This window comes from Hyla sarda, chromosome 4 (assembly GCF_029499605.1).
Source record: "Hyla sarda isolate aHylSar1 chromosome 4, aHylSar1.hap1, whole genome shotgun sequence".
Lineage (NCBI taxonomy): Eukaryota > Metazoa > Chordata > Amphibia > Anura > Hylidae > Hyla > Hyla sarda.
In genome coordinates this window covers 101,966,922-101,986,145 of record NC_079192.1, presented here as the reverse complement: position 1 = coordinate 101,986,145, position 19,224 = coordinate 101,966,922, and the positions used below count along the sequence as shown (strand labels likewise).

At 43.2% G+C, this 19,224-nt stretch overlaps 1 protein-coding gene across 5 annotated transcripts in view; it reads right to left on the bottom strand.

Moving 5' to 3' along the window:
* Positions 1–19,224, bottom strand: part of ADAMTS17 (ADAM metallopeptidase with thrombospondin type 1 motif 17) — a 250,758-nt gene that overhangs the window by 146,706 nt on the left and 84,828 nt on the right. For all 5 annotated transcript variants that reach the window (XM_056571810.1, XM_056571808.1, XM_056571809.1 and 2 more), the window contains one exon: positions 4,404–4,509. In XM_056571810.1, the coding sequence (XP_056427785.1) occupies positions 4,404–4,509 (106 nt within the window). The remainder of the gene's footprint in view (positions 1–4,403; positions 4,510–19,224) is intronic.

Here is a 19,224-nt window from a genome sequence, read left to right as displayed (position 1 = left end):
ATATACCCAATCCCATAAAGATACATAGGGGGGGGCGAGTCGGTTGTGCTCATGCGGGAGTTGACACACTCTGTTTCTGGGGAGAGGTGGTGGGGCCACACAAGAGATCACGGGGGATTCCAGCAGTTAGACCCCCCGCGATCAGACACTTATCCCCTACCCTTAGGATAGGGGATAAATTGTCCTGTACAATAGTACTCATTTAATGGTGCAAAAAATAATCTAAAGGTTTTCTGGTTTTGTGTGAATAATCACTATTCTCTCTGTAGCGAAAAATGATGAAACTTTCTCATTTGTTTTATGTAGGGATGTCCTGGTACCATTTTTTAAGACTGGGTAGGAGTATTTACTGATATCAATTGCCAATACTTTTTTTTAACTGAGAAACTGACAGAAGCGTCACCTGCACTAACCTGCTGTTACCGCCTGTGGGCAATGATGATCAAAAATAGTGTTCCGGGTCTCCCTGTGGTAAACAGTATGGATATGCCGGTAAAAACTCAATGTGAAGCCTTTATTTCATAAAACTTACAAAGGGTACATGTTTCAAGTGCTATCTGCACTCCCAGTCATAGTATGACTAAGAGTGCAGATAACACTTGAAACGCGTCGCCGCTGTTTCTACCATACTCTGTGTAATATGCGTTTTATAAAATAAAGGCTTTACATGGCTTCACAAGGCTTCGGGTCTTTACCTGCACATCCATGATGGACAGTCCTTTCTTCTTGATCCTGACTTGGGTGTTGCCACACACCTTTCCCTGTCTGGAGCCGAGGGGGAGAGCTAAAGGTTTCCTACTGCTTTAGACTGCTATACAGTCACACATAGATGAGAGCCCTTCCTGTGGCACACAACCACTGAACAGATTGGTTCTTGCCTTTAGGAACCCTAATGGCCTTCCACACATCTCACAGGGCAGCAGCTGACAAACATGCTACCTGCAAAACAGCTGTGCCTATTCATCTCACATGGTCACGTCCAGGAGTTAGGGGGTGCCCCAGAGCCAGTCTCAAGTAAGCTGTCACTTCTCCATACCAGGGAGCGACTGCATCCAGAGTCAGGATTGTTCCTAAAATAAATGGTGCCTCGTTGCAAAAAATCCCATGCTATTGCATTGGGACATCCCTAGTTTTATTTGAATTCCTTCCTATTATCAAGTTCTCTCTATGTTCACATACAGCAATCAGCCTAAAAGAAAGCCAATATTCTTTTAATATTAAGTTTAATTAAACAGCTGATAATGCCAATTCAGTAACATTTTTCACATGCCCTGTGGACTTGCCTGAATATATGGAAGCAAGGTCTTTTCATAAGGACATCTTGGAACCATGACATACCCTCTGATCCCCTGGGCTGTGTTTTTCATTATGTTCCCAAGAAAGGTGATGACCCTGATGAAGGGTTAATGGGATCCTCAGGTATTCATGTGACTTTACTAGTCATTGTGAAGTGTATACTCCAATATTGGCTCAAATCCACACCTACTATTTCCGAAATAATGGACACCCTTACACAGGTATTGCAGAGAGATAAACCTGCCATAAAAATTAATTCTATTAAAAAAATCTTTATCCTTCCAATACTTATAAGCTGCTGTATGCTCCACAGGAAGTTATTTTCTTTTTGAATTTCTTTTCAGTCTAAATACAGTGCTCTCTGCTGACACCTCTGTCCATGTCAGGAACTGTCCAGAGCAAATCCCTATAGCAATCCTCTCCTGCTCTGGACAGTTCCTGACATGGACAAAGGTGTCAGCATAAAGCACTGTGGACAGACCGAAAATAACTGCTATACAGTGTGGATATGCAGGTAAAAACTCAATGTGAAGCCTTTATTTCATAAAACAGATCTTACAAAGGGTACACGTTTTAAGTGCTATCTACACTCTCAGTCATAGTATGACTAAGAGTGCAGATAACACTTAAACAACTTCCTCTGTAGTATACAGCAGGTGATAAGTACGGGAAGGATTAAGGTTTTCTAATAGAGGTAATTTAAAAATGTATTTAACTTTTTGGCACCAGTTGATTAAAAAAATAAATAAATCCACTGGAGTACCCCTTTAATATCTCTTTATAATATGGGTAGCTGACTAGTCATTATACATTTTAAACTTTCTGTTCTATTTGGGTATATTCTACTGTTTATTTCTGAATGCTATGAAAGGATATGACCCTTTTTAATCCGATGTATCTTAGCGGTCCTCTGGATTGCTTCATTTCTTTGTTATGATTGACTGCAAAGTGACCCAGTTTTATCAATCTGTCTAAAAACCCAAACTGTCTGGTTTGCCCATAACAACCAATCACAGCTCAGCTTTCACTTCACTAGAGCTTGTTAAGATATGAAAGCTGAGCTGTGATTGGTTGTGAGATGTGTGATGGGCAAAACCAGACAGTTTAGGTTTCAGGCAGATTGATAAATCTAAAAGCCACTTTGTCCAATGTGTTTCCTTTATCTGCCGTCAATAAAATGTTACAGTATATACTCGAGTATAAGCCGAGTTTTTCAGCACGATTTTTCGTGCTGAAAACACCCCCCTCGGCTTATACTCGAGTGAACTCTCCACCCGCAGTGGTCTTCAACCTGCGGACCTCCAGAGGTTTCAAAACTACAACACCCAGCAAGCCCGGGCAGCCATCGGCTGTCCGGGCTTGCTGGGAGTTGTAGTTTTGAAACCTCCGGAGGTCCGCAGGTTGAAGACCACTGCGGCCTTCGACATCATCCAGCCCCCTCTCACCCCCCTTTAGTTCTGTACAGTACTCACCTCCGCTCGGCGCTGGTCCGGTGCTGCAGGACTGTCCGGAGAGGAGGTGGTCCGGTGGGATAGTGGTTCCGGGCTGCTATCTTCACCGGGGAGGCCTCTTCTAAGCGCTTCAGGCCCGGCCCCAGAATAGTCACGTTGCCTTGACAACAATGCAGAGGTGCGTTCATTGCCAACGTACTTCTGCGTCATTGTCAAGGCAACGCCTCTATTCCGGGCCGGAAGCGCGGAGAAGAGGCGCCCCCGGTGAAGATAGCAGCCCGGAACCACTATCCCACCGGACCACCTCCTCTCCGGACAGCCCTGCAGCACCGGACCAGCGCCGAGCGGAGGTGAGTACTGTACAGAACTAAAGGGGGTGAGAGGGAGCTGGATGAGGTCGAAGGCCGCAGTGGTCTTCAACCTGCGGACCTCCGGAGGTTTCAAAACTACAACTCCCAGCAAGCCCGGACAGCCGATGGCTGCCCGGGCTTGCTGGGAGTTGTAGTTTTGAAACCTCTGGAGGTCCGCAGGTTGAAGACCACTGAGGGCGGATGATGACAAGAGGATGATGAAGGGGGTGTGTGGGATGATGACAAGAGGATGATGAAGGGGGGGTGTGGGATGATGAAGGGGGGGGGTGGGATGATGACAAGAGGATGATGAAGGGGGGGTGTGGGATGATGAAGGGGTGTGTGTGGGATGATTACAAGGGGATGATGAAGGGGGTGGGGATGATGACAAGGGGATGATGAAGGGGGGTGGGGATGATGACAAGGGGATGATGAAGGGGGGTGGGGATGATGACAAGGGGATGATGAAGGGGGGATGTGTGGGATGATGACAAGGGGATGATGAAGGGGGGATGTGTGGGATGATGACAAGGGGATGATGAAGGGGGGATGTCTGGGATGATGACAGGTGATGATGATGAGGGTCTGGATGATGACAGGCGGTGATGATGATGAGGATGTTAATGACGGGTCTGGATGATGACAGGGGGGGATGATGTATTTCCCACCCTAGGCTTATACTCGAGTCAATAACTTTTCCTGGGATTTTCGGTTGAAATTAGGGGTCTCGGCTTATACTCGGGTCGGCTTTTACTCGAGTATATACGGTATTTAAATAAAAAAAATAAGAAACTTACAGCTGTAAAATGAAATGCAAAGTCTCAGAAAAGTCTATTCTTTGGCCATTTTCACTCCAAAAAATTGCTGGTTTGCAAATTGAGCAATAGCGTTTGCTTAACCAAAAAAACACCAAACTAAAAACATCTATTGTAAGTTTTACAAACCTGAAAAAAACAACAATGGACTAAATGGCAAAAACACTACAATTATTTTTAGCCCTTTTCTGAATAAAATTAATGGAAGTTTTTTGAGTATAATAATAGAGAGTGTGTACATGGCCTGAATATTTTTGTTCACACCAAGTGGCTAAAACTCTCTTCTAATCATGTTCATTTGTGTCAGCTAGGCCTGATAAGGGAAGTTTTTTTTTTATATTTTCATTCAAGGACAGTAAGCAGTTTTCATAAAAATAGTAAGGAAATGAAACATAATTATATGATGATAAGGGTAATTTATATAAAACTAGAAGACAGGTAAAACAATTCAAAATACTGATTTTACGGTAAATGCTGAAATGATATCTTACTTGTGCCCAAGCTCATGAGCAATAGTGAAGGCCAGGTTGAGACCATTATCCTCTGCCAGGACACACTTGCGTTTAGGGCTGCACGCTCCCCCGAGGTAGGCAATTCCTACAGAAGAGATGGAAACCAATTAGTTTTAAGAGTTTTTTCTTTTCTTTTTATATAAAGTAAACACTGAACCAAGTTTATGGTATGCTCACATGTGATAGCTTTGTTGCAAAACTTCATTCACATGTTGTAGAAATAAAATCCATGGGGCAGATTTTTAGTTACAGAAATTTCGGCTGCATGTGAACATACCGTATTTTTCGCCGTATAAGACGCACTTTTTCTTCCTCAAAACTGGGGGGGGGGGGGGGGGGAAGTTGGTGCGTCTTATACAGTAAATACATATTAAAACCGGCAGTCCCTGTGGCCAATACAGGACATCACCGATCGCGGTGATGCCCTGTATTAACCCTTCAGACGCAGCGATCAAAGCTGAACGCTGCGTCTGAAGCGAAAGTGACACTAATCCGGCTGCTCAGTCGGGCTGCTCGGGACCGCCGCAATGAAATCGCGGCGTCCCGAACAGCTTACAGGACACCGGGGGGGACCTTACCTGCCTCCTTGGTGTCTGCTCCATGCCGGGATCCCCTGCATGGCCGGCACTCTCCTTCGTCGTCATCATGTCGGCGCGCACGCCGTCCCATCATCCAATAGGAGCGGCGTGCGTAGCGACGTGATGGCGGCGACGGAGAGAGCGAGGATACCGGGCAGCAGAGACGATCCGGAGCGACGGGGACACCCCAGGGATGCGGCGACAGCGATGGAGGGCGACATCCAGTGCAGCTGTGATGAGCGGTGACGGGTCCGGAGCGGCGGTGACACATGAGTATTACCTCCTATACCAGTGGTCTTCAACCTGCGGACCACCAGATGTTGCAAAACTACAACTCCCAGCATGCCCGGACAGCCAACGGCTGTCCGGGCATGCTGGAAGTTGTAGCTTTGCAACATCTGAAGGTCAGCAGGTTGAAGATCACTGTCCTATACTTTACATTGTATTTGGTCCAGAATCTTTATTTTCTAGATTTTTAATTTGGGTGCGTCTTATATGCCGGAGCATCTTATATGATGAAAAATACGGTACCTTTAACATACAGTATATTTGAAATATTTCAGTATCAAAATGCAGCAAACACACATACAACATATCGTATGTATTTTTCCCTACTGGGTTTTTTATGCAATTGTAATAAACAGCAGAACCACAAACATTTGTAGAAAGATGTGTCCCTGGTCTTCTGCACTGTAACCATGTGACATGGTGTCCCTGCTCTTCTGCACTGTAACCATGTGACATTACATACTCATACAAAATCTAATCCCCCCACCACTACTTTTATGCTGGTCCCTGGTCCCCACTGAGCAGTGTTTCCTGGTGACGCTTTGACATACAGAAAATGACCGCTCAGCCAACTGCTGGTTTTAGTGGGTCAGATCTGTTGCTAGTGATTGGCTAAGTGGGGATTTCCTGTGTGTCACAAGTACATCAGAAAGAGCCGATCAGCAAAAACTGAGCTACTTTGGAGCGGCAGCAAGACGTTAAGCAGGTGAGTATTGCTCATTTCTTATTTTTAAGCCAGCCCAAGAACTTAAATTTTTTTTGCAGTGCTAGACAACCTCATTCTGGGTATTCTAGAGTTTAAACGAAAAACTAAAAAAAAAAAAAAAAAAGGCTGTAGAGACATTACACACATAGCACCAGTTTAATCCTAATCCTACACTCTAAACATGTAGAATGAGCTTTATGTCACATTGTTGCTCCCTATGTGCATGGCTTCAACAGCAGCTCATGTGGGTAGCAGCCTACAATACTTATGATTCATTGCGGACATCTATCCTGTTTGCCTCTACCTGCATTCTCCTGACTGCTAAAGGACAACCTTGCACTCTTTTGTGCAGTTCATTTTATGTTTTTTCATTGCTGAACATTCTTACACTTGTTCCCAGTTCCCATCATCTCTGGTTTCATAGACAAACAGCTCAACCTCCTATAACTACTAGCACTGCAACTGAGCATATGTGACTAGCAAGCTAAAGCTAAACTACAAGTCTTAAAGGGCTATTCCGGCTTTATACATCTTATTCCTATCCAAAGGATAGGGGATAAGATGTATGATCACAGGGGTCCTGCCACTGCAGCCCCAGGCATTCTGTGATGGGGACGTGATGTCACGGCCACGCCCCCTAGTGACGTTACGCCATGTCCCCTACATTCATGTCTATGGGAGGGGGCGTGTTGGCCTTTGGATAAGGGATAAGATGTATAAACCCTGGTTGAACAGCTATAAACATTACATTTAGGGCCAGTGATAAGTAATTTTGTAGGAAAATACTACAGGGTGGGCCATTTATATGGATACACCTTAATAAAATGGGAATGGTTGGTGATATTAACTTCCTGTTTGTGGCACATTAGTATATGTGAGGGGGGAAACTTTTCAAGATGGGTGGTGACCATAGCGGCCATTTTGAAGTTGGCAATTTTGAATCCAACTTTTGTTTTTTCAATAGGAAGAGGGTCATGTGACACATCAAACTTATTGGGAATTTCACCAAGAAAAACAATGATGTGCTTGATTTTAACGTAACTTTATTCTTTCATAATTTATTTACAAGTTTCTCTTTGTTTACAGCCATTGACATGTCGTCGAGGTTAACACGTGAGGAGCGGATAGAAATTGTATTGATGTCTGGTGAATGCAGTAACCGGGTCAATGCAGCAGATTTCAATGCAAGACACCCTACGAGACCACCCATCTCCCATGCTAGTTAGTAAACTGCTTGCTAGGTTTCATGAAACTGGTTCAGTGTTGGATTTGCCAAAATGTGGACGCATGAAATCTGTCACTAATGAAGAAACATCAGTGGCTCTCCTGGCTTGATTCAGCAAGAGCCCACAGTGTAGCACTCGCCGCATGTCACTGGAGAGTGGCATTAGTCCAACATCCCTTCTGCGGATATTAGCTACTCCCAAATGGCACCCTTACAAACTCAAGCTACTGCAGCATCTCAATGAGGATGACCCAGATCGGTGCACTGAATTTGCAGAATGGGCAAAACAAAAATTGGAACAGGATCCTCAGTTTACACAGAAGATTTTGTTCAGTGATGAGGCAAACTTTTATGTGAATGGTGAAGTTAACAAACAAAATCACCGCTATTGGTCTGACACTAACCCACATTGGATAGATCCCTCCAAGACTGTTGGAACACAAAAATTGATGGTATGGTGTGGTATATGGGGTACAAAGATAGTGGGGCCATTCTTCATCAATGGAAACCTCAAGGCCACCGGATATGCGAAATTGCTACATGATGATGTGTTTCCCTCTTTATGCACTGAAGCTGGCATGTTCCCTGAGTTTTTCCAGCAAGATGGTGCACCACCACATTATGGGTGTCAGGTCCGAGCATTCCTAGATGAACAGTTTCCTGGAAAGTGGATTGGTTGTCGTGGGCCAGTTGAATGGCCCCCAAGGTCTCCCGATCTGACCCCCTTAGACTTTTGTCTTTGGGGTCATCTGAAGGCAATTGTCTATGCTGTGAAGATACGAGATGTGTAGCACCTGAAACTACGGATACTGGAAGCCTGTGCTAGCATTTCTCCTGCGGTGTTGCCATCAGTGTGTGAAGAGTGGGAGAAGAGGGTTGCATTGACATTGACAATCCAACACAATGGGCAGCACATTGAACACATTTTATAAGTGGTCAGAAAATTGTAAATAACTCATGAAAGAATAAAGTTGTGTTAAAACCAAGCACATCATTGTTTTTCTTGTGAAATTCCCAATGAGCTTGATGTGTCACATGACCCTCTTTCTATTGAAAAAACAAAAGTTGGATTCAAAATGGCCGCCATGGTCACCAACCATCTTGAAAAGTTTCCCCCCTCACATATACTAATGTGTCACAAACAGGAAGTTAATATCCCCAACCATTCCCATTTTATTAAGGTGTATCCATATATTTGGCCCACCCTGTATATTACTATATAATGAGGATTTTTTTCTCTGTATGATGTTCCTTTGAATGGAGTCATGTTTTGTATCCCCTTTTTCTGGCGTTTTTTGGGAGACTGCCACCGCAGTTTTTGAGCCAAAGTCAGAAATGAATCCAGTAGGAAGGAGAAGTATAAATCCTTTCTTTATATTTCCCATTACATTTGAATACACTTCAGACTTTGGCTCAAAAACTGCAGTGGCAGTATTCCAAAATATGCCAGAGAAAAACCTGTGAGGAAACCTAACCTTAGGGTACGCTCACACATACAGAATCCTGCGCAGTTTTGATGCACAGGATTTGTAACTGCCAATTAGAAGCTGGGCTCAGTCATTTAGTTTACATTGAAATCTGCAGCAGAAAATCCTGTGCATCAAATACTGCGCATCAAATCTGCGTACGTGTGAACGTACCCTTAAAGTGATATTCCAAGTTGAAACACTTATCCCCTATTAACAGGATAATGGATTAGTGTCAGTTTGCGCTGGACTGACCACTGAGACCCCTCCACCCATGATTTAATTCAACAGAGACCCAAGTTGCTCTTGGGAATGCAGCAGCATGTCACCCATGCCTACTCTTGTTCCATTATTTGTCTATGGAGCTGGCAAACATAGTCATGGAGCCCAAGTGTGCATGTGTGATTCATCACTACATTCCCAAGTGCGACTCGGGTCCCCATGATCTGACACCTAACTTGGAATACCCTTCCGAGTAATTTTTTTATTATTTCTACTTGCCCTTGTATGGGGAGTTTATGAGTTTACTTCCATTGCATGGTTTTCCATGTAAAGGCTGCTGGCCATCAGGATTGTATCATTTATCGCATAAGATACAGTGTCTGGAGCTTTGGAGCATAAAAACATAGGACCTGTATTAAGATATTATACTAAATTACTCAGCACACAATTTCGGACCTATTCCTGAATTGTATATGAGACACATATATATGGATGGTAGACAGACAGATACCGTATATACTCGAGTATAAGCCGACCCGAGTATAAGCCGAGACCCCTAATTTCAACCAAAAATCCCAGGAAAAGTTATTGACTCGAGTATAAGCCTAGGGTGGGAAATACCTCATCCCCCCCTGTCATCATCCAGACCCGTCATTAACATCCTCATCATCATCCCCTTGTCATCATCCCACACATCCCCCCTTCATCATCCCCTTATCATCCCACACATCCCCCTTCATCATCCCCTTGTCATCATCCCACACATCCCCCCTTCATCATCCCCTTATCATCCCGCACATCCCCCCTTCATCATCCCCTTATCATCCCACACATCCCCCCTTCATCATCCCCTTATCATCCCGCACATCCCCCCTTCATCATCCCCTTATCATCCCACACATCCCCCCTTCATCATCCCCTTGTAATCATCCCCACCCCCCTTCATCATCCCCACACCCCCCCTTCATCATCCTCTTCTCATCACTCGCCCTCAGTGGTCTTCAACCTGCGGACCTCCAGAGGTTTCAAAACTACAACTCCCAGCAAGCCCGGGCAGCCATCGGCTGTCCGGGCTTGCTGGGAGTTGTAGTTTTGAAACCTCCGGAGGTCCGCAGGTTGAAGACCACTGCGGCCTTCAACATCATCCAGCCCCCTCTCACCCCCTTTAGTTCTGAGTACTCACCTCCGCTCGGTGCTGGTCCGGTCCTGCAGGGCTGTCCGGTGAGGAGGTGGTCCGGTGGGATAGTAGTTCCGGGCTGCTATCTTCACCGGGGGCGCCTCTTCTCCGCGCTTCCGGCCCGGAATAGATGCGTTGCCTTGACAATGACGCAAATGACGCACCTCTGCGTCGTTGTCACGGCAACGTGACTATTCTGAGGCCGGGCCCGAAGCGCTTAGAAGAGGCCTCCCCGGTGAAGATAGCAGCCCGGAACCACTATCCCACCGGACCACCTCCTCACCGGACAGTCCTGCAGGACCGGACCAGCGCCGAGCGGAGGTGAGTACTCAGAACTAAAGGGGGTGAGAGGGGGCTGGATGATGTTGAAGGCCGCAGTGGTCTTCAACCTGCGGACCTCCGGAGGTTTCAAAACTACAACTCCCAGCAAGCCCGGACAGCCGATGGCTGCCCGGGCTTGCTGGGAGTTGTAGTTTTGAAACCTCTGGAGGTCCGCAGGTTGAAGACCACTGCGGGTGGGGGAGTTCACTCGAGTATAAGCCGAGGGGGGTGTTTTCAGCACGAAAAATCGTGCTGAAAAACTCGGCTTATACTCGAGTATATACGGTAGATATAATTTTTCATTTTACATTGTAGCAATACAGCATTTCATGTTTCATCTGTATCTTTGTGCTAGCAGTGTGCTGCTGTATTCTCCTGCTTGTGTATATTTAGCCTAGCAGCGTGCACCTGTATGCCGGGTCCATGCAGTAGTTTGGTATCAGTATGTGCTGGCCAACTTATCCTTTTTTGTGTTATACATATGGGGGAGTGGCTACCTCCATGTTGGCTCCTGCACCTCATCTCACCCATCTTATAAGGTGCTGGATGTCTCAGACCTTACAAGCCTGGTAACTGATTGCACAGAGGCATATTCACAGTGTAGGGTCCGTCCCAATGAGGTCACCTTATCGTGATGGGATGGTCGAAACTATTTAGCCAAATGGTGAGCGAAGCGCCTCAATTTTTCATTGTAGCAATATAGTATTTCATGTTTTATCTGTATCTTTGTGCTAGCAATTTGCTGCTGTATTCTCCTGCTTGTAGATAGATGGATGGATGGTCTATTTCTTCTTCCACAAGTATTAGATCTAGTCTGCCAAGTAAGTTCTCATACTGTAATTACAGTTCCTTTTCCTTCCTTTGCAGGCAGAGACAGCTTCAATTACATGATACAGACAGATCCCTTATGGGCAATTATTTTATTAACCTATGACTAACAAACAAGTGATTTGCTGCCATTTATGGGGCTGCACTCTATTTCTAGGCTATGTTAATCATTACAAAAACACTTATTTATGAAGATAATGTAAGGGTAAATTCTATCATGTCTATTATTAGTTTTGGTGCCAGTCCATATCTATTTTATTAATGTGAAGGGGCAGCCTGAGGTTAATATACCAAATGAGTAAATGAGCTCATGTAACAAAAGAGTCCACTAAAAATAATTGTTTCCTTATAGCATCTCAAATTCCAGGCCAGCAAAACTGCAAGCTTGCACATTGGGAGAGACACAACACTACATGATTCGTGTAGTGGTAGCATTGCTTAATTCAGACAGATTTATAGATATGTCGTGAGTGACAGGCTTGTATACACTTGTCAGCCGGGTTACGCTGAGTTTCCGCACACACTGCTTTTTAGTGGGTTACCCCAGGACAAGTCTTGAAAAAAAAAAAAAAAGCTTTGTGGCGGAATTTCATTGCTTGAATGGAAAATGTGATGGGATCTTCTCATATAAACTATTTATTTTCAGTCCTCCAAGTGACTTCAGATAAAACATCTGTGGCTCACTCTTTTATGTCACTAAGTTGACATATGTTATAAGGTCAACCAAAATAAATGGTACAGAAATGGTGCAAAAATAATGGTACAGTACTGGAAGAACGTTTTCTGAAATTTTTTTGCTTCTCATTTCCCAGTACTCTGCAGGTGTGCAGCACAGAAGTATATTAGAACACAATGAAGAATGATTGAATGTAGGAACCTAGGCAGGGCTGCATTTTCTTACAGACCCAGAAAGCCTAGGAATACATTAAACAATGTATATTGAGTGTATTTATATGTTCATCATGCTGATTAGTATGGGTCCAGGTGATCTGATCCCCATCGATTAAACATTGATGACCAATCCTAATGCCTAAGTCCTGAAAAACTCCTATATACAGTACCATGGGGAGAGAAGGAAATCTAGGGAGGCAAAAGGCGAAGGCTACAGAGGCTGCTACATCTAGATGGCAATTTTGTAACAGCAGCCAAACCATTTTAGGCAAAACATCATGTGGACAATTTTTTCTCCCATTCATTTGATTGGGACAGTTCACATTCATCCGGTGTCTCAGGTAAGATGCCTGATTGTGGAACACGCCACATGGGCACCGGACAGGGGAATGCATCTTGCTGCTTTCTCCTGCTCGGCATGTGATCAGTTGGCAGGATGGGTTCCCTGAGCCAGACGTCGCACATAAGTGAACCCAGCATCAATCAACAAGTTATCAACTCTGCAAAAACCCTCCAATGGAAATGTATTGGTTTGTTTCTACATAATCCACAGAGACCTATTGTATGTGTATTCATAGTAACGGACTTGGTAACAACAATTTCAGTGCAGACATGCTGCTATCCTTTTGAACCCAAATGTAAGTTGGGGGATGTCTGTGATGTCCATTTAGGGTGTACAACTGGAAAATCCCCCCGTACACACTAAATGGACCTCTTAGGGCATGTTCACACTAAAGGATTTCCACAAGGAACACAGATTCAGTTTACAGCAGCCACCTATTGATCTCAATGGGATTCTGCTGCTCTGTTTACATGTCAGAAGTTCCGCAATGGAACTTCTGACAAGAAATAGGATTCGGATGGAGGATTGAACATATTGAACATTTGGGAAACTCTTTGCTGCCCATAGCAACCAATCAAATAACAGCTTTACCAGAGGTGGTTGTATGGACAATAAAGAGTTTTTGTTTTGGACAGTATTAATACATCTGCCTTAAGAAATGTCCACACAGTTAATACTGTGCCGATTTCCACACCAAAAACCATTTGGTGTCAGCTTTACAAACCCCTCTCCCATTAACTTCAATGTCTCATGTCCCTTCTTTTCCGTGCAGGTAAGCGCTGAAGCTTTCATCTAAATCAATGGAAGTTTTAGGGCCTCTGTTCCCCCTGTGCCGTCCACTACCTAGATTAAGCTGCGGCACAACGATGCACACGGATGTGGAATATGCTGGAAATATGCCAATGTGCATGTTTTTAGTGGGCCACTTTTGAGAAAAAAAAATTGTTGGTGTAAACTTACACTTGACAGTCTTCAGCTTCATCAATCCGCCTGATACACATTGATGAATTTGTCTGTCTAGGTTTGCAGTGTCTGTTGTTGCAGACAGATTGGTGAGTCTGGGCCAATGTGTCTATTGTCTTACACTGTCCAACAGTGAATTACATTATTTCATACCTTGAGATGCTTTAAAATAACATTTGTAAAATAAATAGCATATTAGTCTATGGCATCTGGTAAAAAAAATACATTATGAGCTTTTCATAATGTATCCTTTTTTTTACATTACAGTCTATGGGTGACTGATCCCTTAAACATATACCTTACAGTTACATCCATTACCCATAAAAATTGATCAATTTTAGTCTATGGGTGAAGGATGTCAATGTTTGGCCCAAGTCAATATACACGTCAGGTGTTTTACCGATGTATAAACTGAATGGAGGCAAAAAGATGTGATCTGAACCTCTTTTTAATAGATAACAGAAAGCAGTATGGTAAAAGGCATGTGAAAGATAAATTTAGTCCTCAAAGTGATGAATGTACACTAAATGCAGGGAAAGGTATTATTTGTATTGTTTTGTTTGTAAAATATTATTTTCTAAAAAGTTATTTAATACAGTAAAAAATTCACTGGGTAAAAGACAATTAAGCACTTAAAAAGCACCTGTCACCAAATAAACTTTTCTAAACTAACTCAGGCTATGTTCCCTAACTACTCCTAACACCCCTCCCAAGTTCATAGTTTTCAAAAGAAAGTTTAATATGTATGTTCAACATTCAACAGAACTGAACTAATCATCCAAATTCTAAAAATGACAAGAACAAAGGGGCCAAGGTCCAAACATGCTGTTATATTCACAGATCATGCAGAACATTGTGGTTCTACATGAAGCCTTTATAAAGCCTGGGTTGTGAAAAGCTCAATGAGGAATTGAATTGTTGTACATGTTTCTGAAAGTTCTAAGAACTTTAGACTTGTGAGATCATAAAGTACACATTTTGACAATAATTTTCCATCAGTTACCTCATTGGAGTGTACCATAGTTGACCTTTGCTTAGTCTAAAATGCTTAGGACATACAATATTGTAAAATGTATTTAAAAAGTACCTGTCATCAAATTAACTTTTCTAAACTTACTCAGGCTATGTTCCCTAACTAAATACTGCCATGTTTACCTGACGAAGGAGCTCCAAAGCTCTGAAACGCGTTGTTTCTTTGGCAAATAAAATTCCTTTGAAAAAACTCTGACCCATCCTTGGTGGATTGCGCCGAAAACCTGGAAAATTTTTACTCTCATATTTACCACCCTAACTACTCCTCCCACCCTGAAAAAATATTTCAGAGCTTTGAAAAGCTCTGTATCATACCTTTATTCTTGCTCACATAGTGCAATCTCCCAGCAGGAGAAAGTAGGCCTTTCCCAGCAGGCATGACATAACTGAAGCCTGCTCGGAGACTATTTCCGCCCTCACATGGTTGCAGTGCTGTGATGAATAGAAGACCTCAAGCTCTGTGCATCTTTTAGTGAGGCTCTTTTCAGCACGGAGCGGGATCAGATAAGTATGGTTGTCATCAGTGTCTCCTGCCCTACCTGTCTGTACCGAAAGGTTAGTGCAGGTGAAACTGATGAAAGATTTCCTTTAAATAATAATATTATGATTATAATGAATAACACATCAATAATGAATAACACAAAAATATACACAACTGAGCCTCATATTAAAATATATAGGAATATACTGTAGGTTTATAAATGAATGTAAGAGAACCCAATGACCAGTCTGATAACACACATTATTATCCCTAAAGTGTCCAAGACTGAAACCAATGCAGAGGTCACATCCCGGCCCTGAAACCTAAAACAGATCCCTGTGTCTCACATAAGGAGACCACCAATAAAATATCTATGTTGTGACATTGGTAGCATAGCCACATCAGCATCTACTAGATCACATCTGTATGTGTAAATGTCCATAGATGTAAGTGTATATAGTGTACTGTATGTTTATTACCAAACCACATTTAATTAAAATTCTCCAAAATCAAAGCACCATGGCCAAGAAATAAAATATGCATCCACATGCTGTTCCATTGCGGGTAGAAACAGAGCTTTTTCATCAGTTCCAAAAGGAAGACCTTAATTGTTTGGTACAGAATGTCCTAATCACAAGTTTCAGAAGAAATAACTATAGTATCTTTATAGCGAAAGGATAACCACAGCCGCTACCAGATGTTGCCAGACATTCAGTAACCTCATCCTGAATTGTACAGCACAGTGCCAAACCATGCGCAACAACTTAACAGCAACCATTATGTTCTATTAATATTTTCCCTGTGAAGAAAACAAAAGGGTCAATACTAAATAAGTGTATTAAGGCGACTTCCTCCTGCAGCCTGCCAGATGTTACTGAACTAGATCTCACATGACCCTCTCAGTCATTGACACTGACTGAGATGGCTGTCTTCACTATGTGTTTTAATGTGACTCATTCTTATATAAAAAGAAAAGTTTAGTAAATACACTAGCTGGTTATACTATAATATGCATAGTCATTAATTTCTTAACCCTTTCAGAACACAGCCAATTTAAATTTTTTGCGCTTTTGTTTTTTTCCACTCGCCTTCTAATAGCCATAACTTTTTTATTTTTCCATCGACAGACCCAAATGAGAGCTTTGCGGAACTCATTTTACTTGGTAAGATGAAAGTGAAAAAAACAAAATGTAATTTACCAAATTTGGGTGAACAGTTTTGCCCCATATACAATGCTCACTTAAACAACCCAATGTAACTCCAAGTCAATCACACTTCTGTGAAATCACATTGTCCACTCAAGAAGCAACACTGTTTGACAATCAATTTCACATGCTGTTGTGCAAATGGAACAGACAACAGGTGGAAATTATAGGCAATTAGCAAGACACGCCAATAAAGGAGTGGTTCTGCAGGTGGTGACCACAGACCACTTCTCAGTTCCTATGCTTCCTGGCTGATGTTTTGGTCACTTTTTAATGCTGGTGGGGCTTTCACTCTTGTGGTAGCTTGAGATGGAGTCTACAACGACCACAAGTGCCTCAGGTAGTGCAGCTCATCCAGGATGGCACATCAATGCGAGCTGTGGCAAGAAGGTTTGCTGTGTCTGTCAGCATAGTGTCCAGAGCATGGAGGCGCTACCAGGAGACAGGCCAGTACATCAGGAGATGTGGAGGAGGCCGTAGGAGGGCAACAACCCAGCAGTAGGACCGCTACCTCTGCCTTTGTGCAAGGAGGAGCAGGAAGAGCACTGCCAGAGCCCTGCAAAATGACCTCCAGCAGGCAACAAATGTGCATGTGTCCACTCAAACGGTCAGAAACAGATTCCATGAGGGTGGTATGAGGGCTCCATGTCCACAGGTGGGGGTTGTGCTTACAGCCCAACACCGTGCAGGACGTTGGGCATTTGCCAGAGAACACCAAGATTGGCAAATTTGCCACTGGCGCCCTGTGCTCTTCACAGATGAAAGCAGATTCACACTGAGCACATGTGACAGACATGACAGAGTCTGGAGACGCCATGGAGAATGTTCTGCTGCCTGCAACATCCTCCAGCACGACCGGTTTGACTGGTGGGTCAGTAATGGTGTGGGGTGGCATTTCTTTGGGGGAACCACACAGCTCTCCATGTGCTTGCCAGAGGTAGCCTGACTGCCATTAGGTACAGAGATGAGATCCTCAAACCCCTTGTGAGACCATATGCTGGTGCGGTTGGCCCCGGGTTCCTCCTAATGCAAGACAATGCTGGACCTCATGTGGCTGGAATGTGTCAGCAGTTCCTGCAAGAGGAAGGCATTAATGCTATGGACTGGCCCGCTTGTTCCCCAGACCTGAATCCAATTGAGCACATCTGGGACATCATGTCTCGCTCCATCCACCAACGCCACGTTTCACTACAGACTGTCCAGGAGTTGGCGGATGCTTTAGTCCAGGTCTGGGAGGACATCCCTCAGAAGACCATCCGCCACCTCATCAGGAGCATGCCCAGGCGTTGTGGGGAGGTCATACGGGCACGTGGAGGCCACACACACTACTGAGCATCATTTTGACTTGTTTTAAGGACATTACATCAAAGTTGGATCAGCCTGTAGTGTGGTTTTCCACTTTGATTTTGAGTGTGACTCCATATCCAGACCTCCATGGGTTGATGAATTTGATTTCCATTGATCATTGTTGGGTGATTTTGTTGTCAGCACATTCAACTATGTAAAGACAAAAGTATTTCATACCATTAGTTCATTCATTCAGCTCTAGGATGTGTTATCTTAGTGTTCCCTTGTTCCCTTTATTTTTTTGAGCAGTGTATATCTATGGGTGCACTATTTGAGCTTGCTACAAATCAGCCAGAACTAGTATGGAGCCATAATAAACTATGCAATAAACTATGACTGCAGAAAGAAAGTTTAATATGTATGTTCCACATTCAACAGGACTAAACTAATCATCCAAATTCTAAAAATGACAAGAACAAAGGAGTCAAGGTCCAAACATACTGTTATATTCACAGATCATGCAGAACATTGTGGTTCTACGTGAAGCCTTTATAAAGCCTGGGTTGTGAAAAGCTCAATGAGGAATTCAATTGTTGTACAAGTTTCTGAAGGTTATAAGAACTAGACTTGTGAGATCATAAAGTACACATTTTGACCAAAATTTTCCATCAGTAACCTTATAGGCTTTGCTCAGACTAAAATGCTTAAGACATACAATATTGTAAAATGTATTTAAAAAGTACCTGTCACCAAATAAACTTTTTCTAAACTTACTCAGGCTATGTTCCCTAACTACTCCTAACACTCCTCCCACCTTGAAAAAATATTTCAGAGCTTTGAAAAGCTCTGTACCATACCTTTATTCTTGGTCACATAGTGCAATTTCTCAGCAGGAGAAAGTGGGAGTTTCCCAGCATGCATGACATCACATGATTGCAGTGCTGTGATGAATAGAAGACTTCAGGCTCTATGCATGTTTCAATAAGGCCCTTTGCAGCTTCCAGTGAGACTCTGTGCAGCTTTCAATGAGGCTCTGTGCAACTGTCAATCAAGCTCAGTGCAGAGAAGCACTTCCTAAGTTTAGTCTCCTGCCAGGCCGGGAGGAGACCAAACTCACTGTATTAATTGTGGCAGGGAACCAAACAGAGTCACCTAGTGGCTGTTTTTTCTATTACATTTTAAACATATTTATATTGATAAGTGTCTGCTAATTACACAAGGAACACTATATTAAAAGTTTTATTTGATCACAGGTATTCATCACACAAGGAAGTAAGGAAGTAAGGCTAAGTTCACACCAGCCTTGTGCTCCATCCCATTGAATGTCCGTTCAGCTTTTGATCCCCAGCTGAACGGACCCTGAGCGTGTCAGACCCCACTGTACATCATCGGGTGCTGACGGATCCCATTTATTTTGAATGGTCAGTCTGGTTTTTGTGTCAAATATTTTGCCGGAGTTTAGTGGAGAAAAAAATTACTGTTTGCAGTATCTTTTTATATACTGTAATTTAGATGGACACAGCAAACGTAGCTCCTCACAACAGGGCACAACGATGTAAACTTGGCCTTAGAGTCCATGTTTTAGGGTCCCAATTTAAAGTTATCTCCGAGCCATAGGATACTAGGTGAACGGTGGGGTCTGACCCCTGGGGCCATCAGTGATGACCAGAATGGAGGATAATTATTGCTAGCAATGATAGTAGCACACACAATGGATAACAGTTATATATATGAATTTATATCTATCTATCTATATATATATATATATATATATATATATATATATA